General features: G+C 47.5%; 3 protein-coding genes across 4 annotated transcripts; 1 reads left to right on the top strand and 2 right to left on the bottom strand.

The window, feature by feature from the left end:
- Window positions 1-4732: 4732 nt before the first annotated feature.
- On the bottom strand, window positions 4733-7631 carry LOC136538128 (thioredoxin-like protein AAED1, chloroplastic). 2 transcript variants are annotated; one of them, XM_066530104.1, is made up of 7 exons: window positions 7000-7595; window positions 6699-6745; window positions 6480-6594; window positions 6165-6209; window positions 5302-5361; window positions 5104-5199; window positions 4733-4989 (listed from the first exon to the last, which is right to left on the bottom strand). In XM_066530104.1, exons 1-7 carry the CDS (start codon window positions 7300-7302, stop codon window positions 4870-4872), a joined length of 786 nt encoding a protein of 261 aa, XP_066386201.1. In that variant the 5' UTR covers window positions 7303-7595; the 3' UTR covers window positions 4733-4869. The 2 variants fall into 2 exon arrangements, with proteins under 2 accessions (XP_066386201.1, XP_066386202.1); XM_066530105.1 differs by lacking the exon at window positions 4733-4989 and adding an exon at window positions 5455-5504 and having other exon boundaries at window positions 5128-5199; window positions 7000-7631.
- Window positions 7632-7774: 143 nt separating this feature from the next.
- Window positions 7775-18851, bottom strand: LOC136538127 (thioredoxin-like protein AAED1, chloroplastic). The gene is made up of 7 exons (XM_066530103.1): window positions 18495-18851; window positions 18341-18387; window positions 18140-18254; window positions 17970-18014; window positions 8470-8529; window positions 8227-8322; window positions 7775-8123 (listed from the first exon to the last, which is right to left on the bottom strand). Exons 1-7 carry the CDS (start codon window positions 18786-18788, stop codon window positions 8004-8006), a joined length of 777 nt encoding a protein of 258 aa, XP_066386200.1. The 5' UTR covers window positions 18789-18851; the 3' UTR covers window positions 7775-8003.
- On the top strand, window positions 9817-15090 carry LOC136513224 (uncharacterized). Its single transcript, XM_066507221.1, has 7 exons — window positions 9817-11065; window positions 12411-12668; window positions 13131-13221; window positions 13720-14013; window positions 14113-14575; window positions 14654-14995; window positions 15057-15090. Exons 1-7 carry the CDS (start codon window positions 9830-9832, stop codon window positions 15088-15090), a joined length of 2718 nt encoding a protein of 905 aa, XP_066363318.1. The 5' UTR covers window positions 9817-9829.

Here is an 18851-nt window from a genome sequence, read left to right as displayed (position 1 = left end):
GGAGCTCCTTGGTGGTTCGGGGGCCCTTACATCCTAGCTTATGAACTAGGGACTCGCAGGTGGTCCCAGATAGGAAGGCACCTATGACGTCGACGTCGGTGACGTTGGGCAGCTCGTTGCACTACCGGAAGAAGCACCGGATGTACCCACGAAGAGTTTTCCTAGCCTTCTGTCGGTAGTTTTTGAGATCCCATGGGTTCCCAAGACACGTGTCTGTGCCCTAGAAGTTTCCCATGAAGATCTCTTTTAGGTCCACCTAACTTTGGATTATGTTGGGCGGAAGGTGTTCTAACCATGTTTGCGCCGAATCAGCCAAGAACAATGGAAGGTTGCGGATAATGAAATCATCATTATCCACTCCACTGGCTTAGCAAGCAAGCCGATAATCCTCGAGCCACAGTCCGGGGTTCATTTCCTCAGGGTATTTTAGGATGTTGGTCGGTGGTCGGTACCATGGTGGAAGGTGATGTTGAGGATGTGTCGGCCAAAGGCCTAAGGTCCGGGCAAGTCGGGGCTCGGGCTTCGGTCCTCGCTGCTATCATAGTGTCCGCCATGATGAGGGTGGTAGCCACAGCTAGCCCCCTACCTCGCATCATCGTGGGCATACCTATAGGCATTGAGGGTGTCGCGTGCGTCATGGTTGCGACCGAGATGCTCATGCACCAGGACCGCGGTGCGTGGCTTGTTGCCTCGCTGTGCCTGGTGGACTGACACGTCCATGTTGGGTCGCTCTAAGGGTGCGCACTGGCTGACATCGAGCTCACGTCGCCAGGATAGGGAGCTCTTGGCCTGTTGCGTCGCCATAGGCTCGAGTAGCGTGCGAATCTCATGATGGGCCCGATGATCCTCGGGTGTCGCGGGCCCCGGAAGCCCCTGAAGCAAGGCTGCCATAGTAGCGATGTTCTGGCTTGCCCGTGTGAAGTGTGAGAGGGCTTCATCATCCTCTATGATCCTCCAGTTCACGTCGCGGGCCACGGCACACGCGTGCCCGCCGTCTCCGTGGCGTTCGATCTCTCGCTTGAGCTCCATGCGTTCCTGCTCGAGCTAGAGTCATGCTTCCTCAAGCTCTCGGTGCTAGACCTTTAGCTGCTCCACCCGCAGGTGAGGTGGGGCCCTTGCATCCCCCTCGACCTCATCGTCGAGGTTGTTCATTGGGGTAGCCTCTCTCTTGTGGATGCTTTCGATGTGTCCCTCGGAGGTACCTGCCATGAAACATTCACGAGAGGGGTGATGGCTCCCCTGCTAGAGTTAGAGCTAGAGGGTGACTCTGATTCTTCTACGAGGAGGTCATGGAAAGATTCAACAACATATTCGGTCATCCCCACGAACTCGTTGTTCACGGGGAAAGGAGGCGAGCGTTGCGCCACAAGGTGATCAACAGTCTCTACGGTGTTGCGTAGACCAGACGGGAGCGTCATCGGGGTGCTCTAGACGAGGTATTCTGGGGAGAGCGGCTCTCCTCCGACAAGCTGCGTCATGACATTGGTGAACGAGAAGGTGAGGCGGCCCAGGTCGTCCGGCAAGCTACGTCATGGTCACGGGTTACATCGAGGAGTCTCTTCCCTGGTGTCAGAGCTTTGACCCAAGCCCATATGCTTAGACCTGGAGTGGTTGATGGTGGTATGGGTCCCCATTGGGCGAGCCGAAGCCTACACCCAAGGGGTCGAGCAAGGCAGAGCGCAAACCCAAGGGTCAGGCGAGGTGGAGCCTATGGCCTTGGGGTCGGGCGAGGCGGAGCACAAACCCAAGGGTCAGGCGAGGCAGAGCCCGTGGCCTGGAGGTCGAGCGAGGCAGAGCCCGCGGCATCGGGGTGGGGTGAGGCAGAGCCTGTGGCCTTAGGCTCGGGCGAGGCGAAGCCCATGACCTTGGGGTCGGGCGAGGCGGAGCCCACGGCCTTGAGGTCAGGCGAGATGGAGCCCGTGGCCTCAGGGTTGGGTGAGGCAGAGCCCATGGCCTTGAGATCAGGCGAGACGGAGCCCGCAGCCTCGAGGTCGGGCGAGGCAGAGCCCACGGCTTTGAGGTTGGGCGAGATGGAGCTCCTAGCCTTGGGGTCCGGTGAGGCAGAGCCCGTGGCCTCGGAGTTAGGCGAGGTGGAGCTCACGGCCTTGAGGTCGAGCGAGGCGGAGCCTGTGGCCTCGGGGTCGGGCGAGGCAAAGCCCTTGCACGTAGGGGTTGGTTGGAGGTGTAGTCACGGTCTTGACTGCTCGAATGAATTAATGTTGATGACTATTAGCTCCTCCTCTTCGGGTACCCAAGTATTGGTACCCGACAGGACTCCCGACGCACAGCCGAGCTAGGGGGCTAATTCCTAGGGCATCAAAACTTCTGGCGAGAGCCGAAACTTCTGACACCCAGAACTCCCGACTCCTGTCGGGACTTCTGATGGACAAAGGTACGCAGGCGGGCTAGCGGCTAAGTCAGCATGTGTTGGGCGACTGCCAGAACTCCTGGCTCACGCCGGGACTTCTGGCTACCAAAAGTCGAAAAACAATATCTAAGTGTTCATGAGGTGATTTTGTGTCTCTTTGATTTTACTTTTATGCTTGAGCACTCTATCTTCCTCAGACCACTTAAATTTGCATCCCTCTTCATAGTACGACATATCTAAACCCAAAACAAAATAAAAAGACTTTGGAGAGAGCTTTGGGTTCGTTCGCTTTTTGCACTTGAAGAATTGAGGGATACCATTTCATCTTAGATCAACTCTCTTAAAACTTTCAAGGGACTAAAGCTGCAATATATGTCATTAAGATCTCATTAGTCCCTAATTTGGATGTCATCAATACACCAAAACCCACATAGGGGGCAAATGCAGTTTCACTTGTGCTCTTCGCATAGCCCAACACCCTGTAGGCCACCATGATGCCGACGTTGCGCCACCTACACTCTTCACTGAGCCCATCGCATCGTAGAGCACCTCGTCCCTAGTCGCCACTGTAAGGAAAATGGACCCTAGGCCCATTTACTTTGGATTTTGGTGTTTGATGACCAACATAACTAAATTGGACTAATGAATTTGCAAGTGATTGTTTTGTAGTTCAATAGGGTGCAAGACGTGACTTGGATGAAGGTGACATGATGATCCGATGATCAACACCTTAAGCAAGACCCTAGAAGCACAAGAGAAGACCCAAGATATCAAGCAAAGTCCAAGCACGAAGATAGGAACCAAGTCAGACGCAAGATCACGAAGAAACGAGCTCCACGGTACTGACTGGACACTGAGCAGCAGTGACCGGATGCTGAGGATTCAAGTGACCAGATGCAATGATGATGTTGTTCACTGTCGCGACAATAGCTCAGAACTGACTGGACACTGGAGGGTGATTGACCGGACATAGGAACAATGGCGTTCGATCAAGTCTAGAGAGGTTCCAGAGCGGCGCAGTTGCGACCTGACGCGTCTGGTGGCATGTGACCGGACGCCATCAACACCCGATCAGTTGATCGCGCTGAAGACCAAGTGACCGTTGTGAGTGACCGGACACGTCCGGTCAGGACGACAGCAACGTTCGGTCAGTAGCAGAAAAGTGGGTTTCATCCTCAACGGCTACTTTCTCAATGGGGCTTATAAATAGACCCCACAACCAGCCATTTGAGTATAGCGGAGCTGAGGAAACATACTAAAGGTGTTAATACACCATTTTAGTTATCTTCACTTGTATAGTGCTTAGTGATTCATTAGGTGATTAGCATAGGTGTTTTGCGAAGTGCTTAGATTGATTAGACCACCGCTTATGCACTTGCTCTAGGTTTAGGCCTAGTGTTTAGTGAGGTTTGCATACCTCTTACCATTCGGTGCTTTGTGCGCACCATTGTTGTACATCGGAGGGGCTTGTAGTCTTGCAAGATCACACCAACCGCGTTTGTGGTGTGGCCGCCACCGTGTATCGAAGGGAACAAGGCCCGCGGCGGTTCGGCCGAAAGCTTGATAGTGAAGACGGCGGGGAGCGGTCCGGGAGAGGCTTCCCGGAAGGCACACCGGAGACCTACTTACGCGTGGGAAGGCCCGGGCTATCCAAGGAGTTACCCGACCGGAAGCTTGGCCCTTCCGAGGGGCTCCAACGAGGACTAGGGGGAAGCTTGCGCGCTTCTCGATACCTCGGTAAAAATACTGGAGTCGTCGACGAGAGTTTGCATATCTCTATCTTACTCTTTAGCTTCCGCATTTACATTGTTTGCATAACTCCTTTTGCGGTAAAGATAGCAACACACTAGCAACAACCGTAGTTGCACATTTAGATAGTTTATCTTTTGCATAGGTTTTGCTAAGAATAGAAAAAGAGGCCATAGCTTAGAGTGAGTTTTAAGTTGCCTAATTCACCACCCCCTCCTCTTTGGCGTCACGGTCCCCCTTTCAGCCACGCACTCGCCTAGTGCCATATCACCAGCAGGAAGAGCAGCGTCTCGCGCACGGGCTTGCTGACGGCACAGATCCGCTCCCCTGACAGAACCTCAACGATGGCGCGAAGGAAACTCGCACGGGAAGTAGTCGCGGGAAGGAGATGTCGTGGGGAAGTTTGGATGCACGAGACTACCGTGCGCGCATTTTTACGCGTGGAGGGAGAAGATTTGCCAAGTGCCCAAAGATGGGGAAGACATATAGGGTACTTTTGGAGATGCTCTAATGAGGTTATTATGCAACAATTGGCATGCAGGGAACCGGCAGAACATATAGAACCATGCCCAGCTTGTGAACAAAGAAAGGGATCTGTTGATGCCAAAAAGAGAATGGATGAAGACGATATGCATGTTACAAGTATATTCTCATTGTCCTTTTTGTAACAAGGCTGCAAATAAGAGATCACTAATAAAGAAAGCTCAAGTGATCTGTGTAACGATGGGAAAGGAATCGGCCCTAATACCAGGTTAGGTTACAGGAACTTTGCAGCAAATATTGAGCACATCATCCAAAGGTGCATGGTCGCCTGTGCCCTCATCTTTCCTTGCATACAACAGTTCTTTAGCTTTGAACACAAACATTCCACCCTAAAACACATATGAAACAAACAGTTCCATGAATCAAGATTTTGTGTTAAATTGCAAAGGTAAGTTCAGCTTAAGGTGGCAGAAGCCATTTTAAGTGTTGGGAAATAATCTAACCTGTTGTAGGACACCTGCCCTATCATCTGGGGTGGCTTCGATTGTATAATTCTTCACCGCCTCCTTAAGGGAGTCAAACCGTGAAAGCACTTTCGCCTTGAGAAAATGTGTTCAGATGTTTAAGATTATTATATCATTACACATCTCATAACAAACCAACTGCAAGTGTAAAATCATTGATACACAATTGATGCTTACACTGGCCGGATTGAAGAATGTGCGACCAACACCAAAATATAGACCCAAGAGATTATACGCCTGAAAAAGGTTCGATTGGAGTTGAGAACTTAGGAAATGAAGAAAGAAAAGCTATCAACAGAATCAAATTTCTGATAGAACGTCCCTATGTACCAAATATGAAATATGGTATGGTATGTCCATGCATTTAGCTCATTCAACACCTATCACAAAAGCTTTTTTCAGAGAGATAGTTAACATGTAAGTTGGGGTAAATAAGGTGAATAAGAGATGCATCATTCGTGGTACACCTATTAAGCGGAATCACAGCTTTATCAACAAACTGCCAACAGAGAAATTTACAAGAATGTATGTAACAATTAGAAAACAGAAATAATGTTGGGCAGCTACAAGTCAGTCAATTTGTCAACAAACTGCTAACAGAGAAATTTACAAGAACGTATGTAACAATTAGAAAACAGAAATAATGCTGTGCAGCTATACAAGTCAGTCAATTCGTCAACAAACTGCCAACATTACTTCTCCATTTACTAAACTGAAAAAAAATGCATTCACCTTTCAGATTCACATTTCATATTGTCATCTGATTAGCCATAATGGAAATATATTTCGTCTCAAAATAGTAATTATATTTTTTTTATGGAGCGGGTCCTGCTAGTGCAATCCTGGAGTTCTAGACAACAAAATAGCAAGCAAACCCTTGTAAATAAATGATCAGGAGACATCTCTAGGTTTCATAAATGCATACAAAAGGAACCAGTACATTCAACAGACAAATCATACCATGTTTTACATAGAGGTATGGTTTAGACTTTATGGCAACATCCAATTGGTTCATAAATAGGTGAGCACAGGATTAGTACCTTCCGATCAGGATCTGCATAGAGGTATTCCAACGGAAAGGGTAACTGCATGAAACGAATTTTAGAGTAAATTATGGTTGGAAGTTCTTTGCAGGATGCCCGAAAACAAATTAAAACAGATAGGCATGTTTATCTCTCATGCTCGTTAGAAGTTTGTTGTCTAGCAAACCAATAAACAAGAACAACAAGTTATTTGGTCAAAATTCAGAGCCTGAAAACAGACTTGTGACATGCATGATGTCATATGTTAGATTCAGTGTGTCTGTGTGTGTCCAAAGATTTAAAACTAGGTTACAAGATATAACGTATGCATACGCGCTCAGCAAGAATACGGGCTTTAGCTGGAGTGCCAACACCAACAGCAATCAGTTTTACTCCAGCAGAATCAAATCTCTCTTTTGTGTCCCTAAGAACAGAGGCCAACTCCCAGCTACATGGGGGCATAATCAGAGCTGACAGTTAGCTCAAGAAATTGACTAAATAACATAGATGTTATACAAGCTAAGCAAAATACAAAGAAGCATCCTCGCTCACCAACAAGGGCACCCAAAATGCCTTAGCAGTGCAACAACAGCCACTCCCTGCATATAGATAATCAAGCGCTGGGTTATTCATGTACATGTAGGCGGTAGCATCAAATTCATGTGAAGTTCTCGCAGTGCCGCTGGATTATTTTGTGTAAACGGTTTTTAGTGCTTTCCAATCTGCAAAAGAGGCTGATTTGTTGAGTCGACCTTCTAGATTGCAAAGCTTTAAGTAGTCGTTGCCTAAATATAACGACAGAAATCTCCCTAGTTGAAGCAAAATTGACGAAGCTCGAACACGGCATCTCTACCTCGTTCTGATCCCACAGGTCCCTGAACAGGACGGGCTCGCCGGTGGCCGCAGAGTAGATTTCGACATCACCGAGGGCATCGCCAATACCTGACCCGGGGGTCTCCGGGGAAGAGGAGGGCACGGATGGGGAGCTCGCGGCCGCAGTCCCCGCCGACGATGATGGTGAACGGCGGAAACGGAGGTGCCGACGGCGGCTGCGGGGACCGTGGACAGAGGGGCCAAGGGGAGAAGCGGCGGTTGGGCGAAGGCGCGGCGGGAGGGAGACGCGTGCGACTAGCGAGGCGGCCGCCGGTGCGGCCATGGTTGTGAGTTTGCGACTGGAGACACGCGGCGTTACCCTAAGTCCCTAACCGCGGGAGGAGAGGCGACGGTGGAACTGGAGGAGGACGCACGAGGGCTGGAACTGACCGTTGCGGTGGACGTGGTTGTGGGTGGCGGGCTGGCGGCGGGGGCGGGAGCCGTGAGGCGTGGGCGTGTGGCCACGAGGCACGCGGTAGACAGCAGGTTCTTCGAGACTTTGGGTTCTTCACTTCTTCCTGCCGTTTTTTTTCCTGATGAAAAAATCATCCCGGTTAGTGTACATGTGTCATGTGTGGAGTTTACACATTCATAAAGAACCAAATTCGAAGCAGATATATGGCAGTTTTCGTCTTTTTTATGGTATTTCCTAGATAGCGCCTGAACATGCTGGGTTAATATGTAATATGCTGCTGGAATCAGATCCTTACAGGTAGCAAAGAACACAAGGATTTGAGTGACCAAAGACGCACGAATTTGTGTGACCAAACAGGTATCTGTTTCGCTATTTCCGTAGTATACAGTATCTGTTTCGTTTCGCTGGAACTGCAATACTGCATTTGATGGATGAACGAAACCAGGGGGTTTCAGTCTAGCCATAGTACGTACAGCAGTATCGGCCTATCGGGCACATAGACAGACGCTGGCAGAGTCCGGGTGTGACGAGAAATAACAGGTCAAGCGACTTGGAATTTTTTTTTAGGGTCAAGCGACTGGAATTTTGCGGCAGGCGATGAGCACGTCGTCCAGAGGAGCATGGTCGCCTGTGCCTTCGTCTCTCCACGAGTACAGCAACTCCTTCCCTCTGAACACGAACATTCCACCCTGGAGAGAAACGAGAAACGAGCAGCTGATGAGATCCTTCAGTATTTCAGGTTATGGATGCAGGCACACCGTAGAGCGCAGACGACGAATTTAACGGTTCAACCTGCTGCAGGACGCCGGTGAGGTCGGCGGGCGTGGCTTCCAGCGTGTAGTTCTTGGTCGCCTCCTTGATGTTGTCGAGCCTCGAATATATCTTTGCCTTCGTATGTAGAATCAGATGCAGCGTAAGTCATGTCACCAGTGCGCAATTGGAAGAAGTGCACGAACGGTAGCAAAGACAAGAGCAGCAGTGCTCACTGCTCACTGGTCACTGCTCAACTGAAAACGATGATGCGCAGTTACTTACACTAGCTGGGTTGAAGAACGTCCGACCCAAACCATGGTACAGTCCAAGCACGTTGTAAGCCTGAAAGAATGAGTTGCCACTTTAGTGCATTCATACACAGAGGATTGCAATCGGGCAAACCATGCTCTCCAATAGTTGAGATAAATTTTGAGATGCCGGTGTGCTAGCACCTTGGTGATGAGCGATTGACAACACGGTGTGCGTGTGACGTGTCTCTCGGCAGGTTGTGGTTGTAGGTGACAGGTGGAGACAAGGTACATGCGGCGACGAGTGAAGAACGAGGATAGGATGCCGTGCCGAAGAACCGTGGGGGCGGAGAAGGGCGGATCGAGGCTTGCGTTCGAGGGACAGGCGATCGTGCGGTGTACGTCTACTGTACCTGGCTACACGGTGGGAGGACGTCGAGGGAGGTTTCCAGATTACGCCACAAAATCCGGGGTTCGCTGGTTGAGCCACAAAGCCATGCATCGTACCGGGACGCTCGTGCGGCGTGCGTTGGCCGAAGATGGAAATTCTGGCGATCGCGATACGATTTCGGATGGTCGTGCGGCGACATCGCGAGGATCACATCGCGGAGATGGAGGGATCGCGGACATCGCGGAATTTGCCATGGAGGACGTAATTGGAATTTACGCCCCTACGTTGGATTTATTTAGCGTAGGGGGTTATGTGAAAATAGGTCATGCCACCCTTTGGAGATATAAATATGTGGCACCTAGGGTTGAGAGGGTAGGAGGTTTTGGGCTCCCGGCGAGTTACTATTCACGCGTGAACAGTACCCGTGAACAGTACTCGTGCCCCAGGGTTCCACGGTTCAGTTTCCCTCTCTCCGGTCTAGCCTAGGGTTTGAATTCTAGTGAGAGGTTTTTGTTGATCTCTCCGATTAAGAGAGGGAGGATGTTCGGGCGGAGGCTAGATGCACTTTTGTAAGTTCAATTACTCAATTTAATCTTTCATCTATAATGATTGATCTTGTGCATCTCGATTGGTTCTTTACAATTCTCATCAGCATCTGACATAGTCTGCTTGTTTTATTTTTATCTCAAGATCCGTAAGTCCGATTGATGTGATTCCAGTTGGGTTAGTTTCGTAATTTCATCTAGTTTAATCTGACAAATTTTTAGGTCGGTCGGAGTTACGGATTTTCATCCACATCAGGTTTACTAGGTACATAGAGTTCTGTCCAGATTTGAAAAACGTGATTTATTCAGGTTTTGTGTTTAGGGGAAGGGTTAGAAATTTTTGTTAGAAATTTTTGGCTTCCGCGACCATTCACCCCCCCTCTGGTCGCCCGTTACGATCCTTCAATTGGTACCAGAGCCAGTTTAGGTTTTCTATACCTTAATCGGTGCTGAAAGCTATGGCGACCAATGAAAAGTTTGATGTTCGCGCTCCGTTTTTTGATGGGACTGATTATGATTACTGGAAGGCACGTATGACCAACTATCTCAAAGGCAAGTCGCTGAAGCTATGGAAAATCACACAAAATGCCACATATGTGATTCCAGCTGAGGAACCGACTGACGCCGCTGAGATCGGGCTTCTTGAAACAAATCATCGTGCTGTTGCTATTTTACAGGCTTCTATTTGTAAAACTGAATATGATCGGGTTTCTAGTGAAGATCTCGCTTATCAGATCTGGGAGAAACTTAGAAAATATCATGAAGGCTCAAACACTGTGAAAAACCGAAAATTTGAGATTCACCGAAAAGAGTTTGATGCTTTTTGCCAATTGCCTAGTGAGTCTATTGATGACATGTTTGCACGTTTTCAAGTGATTGTTAATAAGATGAAGGCCATGAATAGCAATATGCCTTATGATGATCATGCTAGGGCTCTCAGATTATTACATTCACTTAATGATGAATGGGATATGAAAGTTGAGGCGATCGTTGAATCTGTAGGTTATGAGACTCTCACCACTGATGAGCTTTACAGTAAGCTCAAATCAAAAGAGATTGAAATTGTTTCTAAGCGTAAATTGAAAAATCCCACAGCTGCTTCTTCTTCTGACGTTCCAATGGCTTTGGTTTCTGGAAATAAGACTAACACTAATGCTAATCCAAATGTTTCCAGTTTTGCTTTGTCTTCTTTGTGTCATGTTGCAGATGAGGAGTTGGAGGTGCTAGATGATGATCAGCTTGTACTGCTCTCCAACAAGTTTAAGCGTGTGTATGACAACAGGCGTAATAGAAGACGTTCAGATGGCTGCTTCAACTGTGGTGAGCGAGGACACTTTGCTGCTGATTGCCCAAACAAGCAGAGATCTTTTGAGCAGGGCAATAACTCCTCCAGGCGCCAGGAGAAGTTCAGGGAGAGGAAGAAGAAGAAGGATAAGCAATGGAAGAAAGGCGGACAAAAATACTCTGACAAGCAAGTCGCTAAGGCTGCAAATGTTTTGTTATCTTCTCTTGGACAGTATGTTTCAGGTGGCTCGTCAGACTCCAGCGATTCAGATTCCGAGGATGAGACACCCAAGAAGAAGACAGACGGACTTTGCTTCATCACTGACGCCGGCATCAATGGTGGGATATGTACTATGGCCTTGGAGGGTGATGCATCAACCGACAGCAACGATGAAACTTCTGATGATGAGGTAGATACTTCTGCAGAACAAAGAATAGCTAATTTAACTAAAATTGTTCATAAGCAAAATAAAGTGTTGGCTAAACTTAAAACTGATTATGATAAAACTTGTGCTGAACTAGCTACTCTAAAAAATGCTGCATCTAATCCTGCTGAACCTGATGAATGTGAAGAATGTTCAATTCATATGATTTCGCTTTCTAAATTGCAAACCAAGTATTCTTCCATTGTTGATGATCGAGATAAACTTTATGCTGAACTAAATGAACTTCGTTCTCGGTCGAATTTGCTTGGTACTTGTGTTTCTTGCCCGCTTCTGAAAGTTGACTTGGATAATGCTTTATGTCGGGTAAAAAATTTTGAAGAACACACTTGTCCTGATTTGCCGGATTGTTTGATTTGTCCAACTTTACGATCTGAATTAAATATTGCTAAATCACATATTGTTGAGTTGGAAAAACACACTTGTCCGGTTCTTCCTTCATGCCTAACTTGTCCTAATTTTGTTGTTGAAAATAATGATTTAAGGGCCAAACTTGCTGATTTGGAAGAAGAAAATAAGCATTTGAGAACTATTCTTGGTTGGTGTTCTATTCGTGAGCCTCAAATTGGTATGACTATTGCTCAAATTAAACGGGGTGAGCGTTTTGGTCCCGGTTATGACTTGAAACATGTTTTTGGTGAAAAAAGTGGACCGCCTGTTGATGAGAAGAATCCACCTTTGGCTAAATATACTGGACCACCTCCTAGGAAGGGTTTAGGTGTCACCTCTGATGGGTTGCTGGTTGAGACATCTAGATCTACTCCTAAAAAGCAGGTTTGGGTGCCTAAGCCAAAACACTTCAAGGGTGTACAAAATACTAAGCCAAATGGTTCTTCTTGTGATCATTTTGCTAAGCCTGTTTTTGTTGCTTCTAGTTCTAATGCTGAGGCTTCCTTCGCTCCTGCACGCAAGCTTTATCATTGTGGTTTTTGCAGTCATGATGGTCATCTTTATGAGTTCTGTTATCGGAGGATGCGTGCTGAACGATGTGAGCAGTACCCCACACGTGGTACTCATGATCGTCGTGTTTTTAGATGTGAGCAGTACCCTGTACGTGGTACTCATGATCGTCCTGTTTTGAGACGTGAGCCATTTGTTCGCTCTTCTGGTTTTCGCTCACGTACTCGTGCTCTTGCACAACGTCGGGATGACAGACCACGTTTTCCCCCTCGTGGTTCTCATCGTTTTTTTTGAGAGCTTTGATTTTGCTAATGCTTCTTTTGAGCAAGTGGCTCAGCACTGGTTTTCATTACATTATCCTAACCCCAGTGTTGAGTCATTAGCTCACCCTCGCTCTCGTTGTTGATTGCAGGTTGGAGGCGAGGAGGACATATGGATAATGGACTCCGGTTGTTCGCGCCACATGACCGGAGATGATAAATGGTTCTCCAGCCTCACCCCCACGAGCGTAAAGGAAAACATCACTTTTGGGGATAAAAGTCAAGGTAAGGTAATGGCGCATGGCTGTATCAAGGTAACAGATAAATACACGTTAAAGGACGTCGCATTGGTAAAGAATTTGCATTATAATTTGCTGTCTGTTTCGCAACTTCTTGAGGATGATTTTGAGGTTCGTTTTAAGAAAGGAAATTCGCGTGTTCTTGATTCTGCTGGTAACCTTGTTTGCAAGATTTCTCCTTTTAGACGGATTTTTAAAGCTGATTTTTCTAAATCTTTTGGTGAAACTCGCTGTTTAGTTGCTCATGGTTCCCCCCTGATTTGGAAGTGGCATCGTCGGTTGGGCCACTTGAGCTTTGATTTGCTTTGTCGTTTGAGTTCATTGGATTTAATTGATGGTTTACCGAAACTCAAGTTTGAAAAGGATTTGATTTGTGCTCCCTGCAAACATGGAAAAATGGTTGCTGCTTCTCATGCATCTGTGACTCAGGTGATGACGAGACGACCGGGTGAACTGTTACATATGGACACTGTTGGTCCAGCCCGTGTTCGGTTTGCTGGTGGGAAGTGGTATGTGCTCGTCGTTGTGGATGATTTTTCTCGATATTCATGGGTGTTCTTTTTGGAATCTAAGGATGAGGCTTTCTCACATGTTCATGATCTTGTTCTGAAGCTGAAAAATGAGTTGTCAAATAATGCCGTTAGAGCAATTCGCAGTGACAACGGTACGGAATTCAAGAATTCTCGCATGAAAGTTTTTTGTTCAGAACAAGGTTTAGATCATCAGTTTTCCTCACCTTACGTTCCTCCCCAGAACGGTGTTGTTGAGCGTAAAAATCGTACGCTTGTTGAGATGGCTAGGACAATGCTTGATGAACATAAAACTCCTAGACGTTTTTGGGCTGAGGCTATCAACACCGCTTGCTATGTTGCTAATCGCATTTTTCTGAGAGCTTTTCTGGGAAAAACATCTTATGAGTTGAGATTTGGTCGACCTCCCAAAGTTTTCCACTTTCGAGTTTTTGGCTGCAAGTGTTTTATATTGAAAAAGGGAAATTTGGATAAATTTGAATCGCGTTCTTCCGATGGGTTATTTTTGGGGTATGCCTTGCAAGGGCGAGCGTACCGTGTGCTTAATCTTGATACTAACCGCATCGATGAGACATGTGAGGTCACCTTCGACGAGACAATGCCTTGTTTTTCTTCTGCTTTTGAGTGTGCAGGTGATGACGAGATCGGGCAGGATATTTTTGAGGATGAGAAAGAGGAAGATGGATGTGACGACGACGATGACGATGATGCCCAGCCTGCGATGCAGGGGGAGCCTAGCGCCCAGCCTGAGCAGGCGCCCTCCACCACTTTGGAGGATGGACCATCGCCGACACGTACATCTACAGTAGAGCCTGCAGCTTCACCGACTGTTGATCATGTACCGGCTGCAGTTGAGGGGGAGGCGATTTCAGAACGTACAGCACCACGACACATTCAGAATCGTCATCCTGCCAAGAACATAATAGGTAATTTGGATGAACGCACGACAAGGAACAGAGGTATGAAAAATAAAAATTATTGTGTCTTTGCGCATACTGCCTTTGTTGCCTCTTTTGAACCCCGAGATGTTGGACATGCTTTATCTGATTCTAACTGGGTCAATGCCATGCATGAGGAGTTAGAAAATTTTGCACGGAATCAGGTTTGGGTTTTGGTTGATCCTCCTCCTTCTTGTAAACCAATTGGAACTAAATGGGTTTTTAAGAACAAACAAGGGGAAGATGGTCATGTTGTTAGAAATAAAGCTAGGCTGGTTGCTCAGGGCTTTTCTCAAAAAGAGGGTATTGATTATGGTGAAACTTTTGCTCCTGTTGCTCGTTTAGAAGCCATTCGTATTTTGCTTGCATTTGCTGCTTCACGTGGATATAAGCTTTATCAAATGGATGTGAAAAGTGCTTTTCTGAATGGTTTTATAGAAGAAGAAGTTTATGTTAAACAACTGCCTGGTTTTGAACATCCCAATTTTCCTGATCGTGTTTTTAAGTTGCAAAAGGCTTTATATGGTTTGAAGCAAGCACCTCGTGCTTGGTATGCTAGATTGAAAACTTTTCTGCTTAAAAACGGGTTCAAAATGGGCTCAGTTGATAAAACTCTTTTTCTCCTCAGGCAAGGAAATGACACTTTAATAGTTCAGATTTATGTGGATGATATCATTTTCGGTGGTTCCTCTCATGCTCTTGTGAAAAAGTTTGCAGATGTGATGAGTAAAGAATTTGAGATGTCTATGATGGGCGAGCTGAATTTCTTTCTTGGCTTACAAATAAAACAAACTTCGGAAGGTACATTTGTGCATCAAGGAAAGTACACGAAGGATGTCCTGAAGAAGTTTGCGATGGATGATGCGAAGCCAATTTCTACGCCCATGCCGACTAGCGCTGCTTTGGATGCTGATGAGGACGGAGAGCCCGTGGATCAGAAGGAATATCGAAGCATGATTGGGTCGCTGCTGTACTTGACTGCTACGAGGCCAGATATACACTTTGCTGTGTGTATGTGTGCTCGTTTTCAGGCGTCCCCCAGGACTTCTCACCGTCAGGCGGTGAAGCGCATAATGAGGTATCTTCGATTTACTCCTGCATTTGGCCTTTGGTACTCTGCTGCTTCAACTCTCAGTTTGTGTGGTTATTCGGATGCTGATTTTGCTGGGTGTCGTTTGGATAGAAAGTCTACATCGGGTACTTGTCAATTTTTGGGTTCTTCGCTTGTTTCTTGGTCCTCTAGAAAACAATCTAATGTTGCTCAATCTACTATAGAGGCTGAGTATGTTGCTGCTGCTAGTTGTTGTTCTCAGCTTTTATGGATGATAGCTACCCTTCGCGATTTTGGTTTGTCGTTTTCTCGCGTTCCTCTCTTGTGTGACAGCACTAGCGCTATAAGTGTTGCAAAGAATCCTGTGCTTCACTCTAAGACGAAACACATTGAGGTTCGTCATCATTTTCTGAGGGATCATGCTGAGAAGGGTGATATTAAGCTTAAATACATTGATACTAGTCAGCAACTTGCTGATATTCTGACTAAACCACTCGATTAAACCACGTTTGCACGTTTGCGTGGTGAGTTCAGGGTGTGTTACCCATTCTAGTATCATTGTAAGTTGCTTCAGTTACATATGCCTTATACTTGTTTTGGCTAGTTTGCGATCGATGCTTTTGGAGAGGTTTGAATGCTTTGCTTGACCAATTTTTATTTTGAAAACAGCACAGATATATACTTAAAAAATTATGTTGGGCTATGCTTGCTTTTCTGGATCTAGTGACTTGTTGAATACTTGACATATATCTTGCTCATGGTTCGGTAGTCAGCTTCTTTTAATGGTTTTTCACTGCAAATGTAACTCACAATACAAGTTTTAACTCGGGAGTGCATAGTATGGTTGTGAGCAAAAACTCTGAATTCCCATATCTCTGCTATTTAGCTCATGATCTGCTTGCCTTACTGAAAATTTAAATATGGGCGCAACTCTGTTTTTCCCATGTCCCTGCTGGTTCTCGCTCATAAACAAAATTAAACAAACTGGCTGGGCACAACTCTTGCTTCCCATATCCCTGCTTATCATGCTCACAAAAGTCAGAATTAAATATGACAAGTGAATGCATTTGTGGGCATTGCAGTGAACTTTGACTGAAGCTGTGTATCTGTCGTGTGAGCTCGCTATATGTTTTGTCTTCAGCTTTGCACTGAGTTTGGAATGTGCATGTTTTTGCCTGGCACATTAGTTTTCAAACAGATTTCAGTTCTAAATTTTTATTGGTCATGGCATTGTATTGTTCCTTCTCTGGATAGCTAGTGTTGTTGGTTAGCTTTTATAAGTATTTGGCATATGTCTCAGAAGCTTCAACTTGTGCTTTCTCACATGCTTTTCTCTAAATTGGTTCCTTGCATTTTATCTTGATGGAGTGCTTTGTCAACAAGGGGGAGAGTGAGTAGCGCACAAATTCATTCTTGCAGGGGGAGTTCGTTCATTCTTGCAGGGGGAGTTTTGCTGGTTCATTCTTGCAGGGGGAGTTTTGCTGAAATTTGTGAGTTTTGCTGTTTTGCTGCTAAGATTGCTTTTGGGAGATTGATATGGCTTTTGATTCACTTTGGGGAGAGTGAATTTCTGTCTTGATTGTGTCGAGTCTAGCTTTTTCGCTAGCCCATGTCTTTGGGGATCAAGATTGTTTTTTTTTCTTTCTTTTTATTTTTTTTTTGTTCCAATAAATTTGTGCGGTGTGGTGTTGTCAATGCACTCATCAAGGGGGAGATTGAGATGCCGGTGTGCTAGCACCTTGGTGATGAGCGATTGACAACACGGTGTGCGTGTGACGTGTCTCTCGGCAGGTTGTGGTTGTAGGTGACAGGTGGAGACAAGGTACATGCGGCGACGAGTGAAGAACGAGGATAGGATGCCGTGCCGAAGAACCGTGGGGGCGGAGAAGGGCGGATCGAGGCTTGCGTTCGAGGGACAGGCGATCGTGCGGTGTACGTCTACTGTACCTGGCTACACGGTGGGAGGACGTCGAGGGAGGTTTCCAGATTACGCCACAAAATCCGGGGTTCGCTGGTTGAGCCACAAAGCCATGCATCGTACCGGGACGCTCGTGCGGCGTGCGTTGGCCGAAGATGGAAATTCTAGCGATCGCGATACGATTTCGGATGGTCGTGCGGCGACATCGCGAGGATCACATCGCGGAGATGGAGGGATCGCGGACATCGCGGAATTTGCCATGGAGGACGTAATTGGAATTTACGCCCCTACGTTGGATTTATTTAGCGTAGGGGTTATGTGAAAATAGGTCATGCCACCCTTTGGAGATATAAATATGTGGCACCTAGGGTTGAGAGGGTAGGAGGTTTTGGGCTCCCGGCGAGTTACTATTCACGCGTGAACAGTACCCGTGAACAGTACTCGTGCCCCAGGGTTCCACGGTTCAGTTTCCCTCTCTCCGGTCTAGCCTAGGGTTTGAATTCTAGTGAGAGGTTTTTGTTGATCTCTCCGATTAAGAGAGGGAGGATGTTCGGGCGGAGGCTAGATGCACTTTTGTAAGTTCAATTACTCAATTTAATCTTTCATCTATAATGATTGATCTTGTGCATCTCGATTGGTTCTTTACAATTCTCATCAGCATCTGACATAGTCTGCTTGTTTTATTTTTATCTCAAGATCCGTAAGTCCGATTGATGTGATTCCAGTTGGGTTAGTTTCGTAATTTCATCTAGTTTAATCTGACAAATTTTTAGGTCGATCGGAGTTACGGATTTTCATCCACATCAGGTTTACTAGGTACATAGAGTTCTGTCCAGATTTGAAAAACGTGATTTATTCAGGTTTTGTGTTTAGGAGAAGGGTTAGAAATTTTTGTTAGAAATTTTTGGCTTCCGCGACCATTCACCCCCCTCTGGTCGCCCGTTACGATCCTTCAAATTTGCAGTGTATTGTCACCTTGCGCTCGGGGTCTGCGTACAAGGAGTCCATAGGAAATGGCAGCTGCAATGCGCACTCATTCAGAGAATCAGAGATTCAGTTTTCGGCAGGCTTCAGCTTCAGCCACGTGTGCAATCGCACCACCCTGCACAAAGAGTAGGAGTATTCAGCACGAGGCCACCACATACCCGGTCGGCGAGAATGCGAGCTTTCTCTGGGGTTCCGACGCCGATGGCGATCAGTTTAGCCCCCGCCGAGTCGAACTTCGCTATGGAGTCCTTGAGAACAGAGGCCAGCTCCCAGCTGCGGAAATGGACGGACACGGCCAAAGCTTACACGCGAGCAACAACCAACGAAGAACGAACAAGAAACCGTCTCGGTCTCCTCACCAGCAGAAGCACCCGAAATGCCTCAGCAGCGCAACCACGGCCACCCCCTGCACGCGCAAGGTGTCCGTCAGCATACGACGACACGGAACTACGGAAGGCAAGGCAGTCGCTCTGACCACTGACGGGCATAAGCCCAGACGGAGGAAGAGAGTACCTCGGTGGAGTCCCACAGGTCCGTCAGCGCCACAGCGTTGCCTGTTCCCGTGGCGAGGACGGAGACGCCGCCGAGAGCGTCCCACGCGGGCGCGCCGGTGTCTGGAGCCAAGCCGGGCGAGGAGGCCGAGGCTCCCGCTGCAGCGGGGACCGTCAGGGAGCGGCGACCGACGCGCCCTCCTCCGCGCCGGGGAGAGGCGCGCGCCGCCGACACGTGGACAAGCTGGCGGGGGTTGCACGCGCGGGGAGTGATCAGCGGCGCCGGCGCGCGCGCGAGCGAGATGGGCGTCGCCATGGAGAGATGTGGCCCGTGCGCGGAGCCGCTGACGCACGTGCTGAGTTGAGGCCTGGTCCAGGA

Source organism: Miscanthus floridulus, chromosome 2 (genome assembly GCF_019320115.1).
Source record: "Miscanthus floridulus cultivar M001 chromosome 2, ASM1932011v1, whole genome shotgun sequence".
Taxonomy (NCBI): domain Eukaryota; kingdom Viridiplantae; phylum Streptophyta; class Magnoliopsida; order Poales; family Poaceae; genus Miscanthus; species Miscanthus floridulus.
The sequence above is the reverse complement of the archived record's forward strand: the minus strand, read 5'-3'. Positions and strand labels throughout refer to the sequence as shown.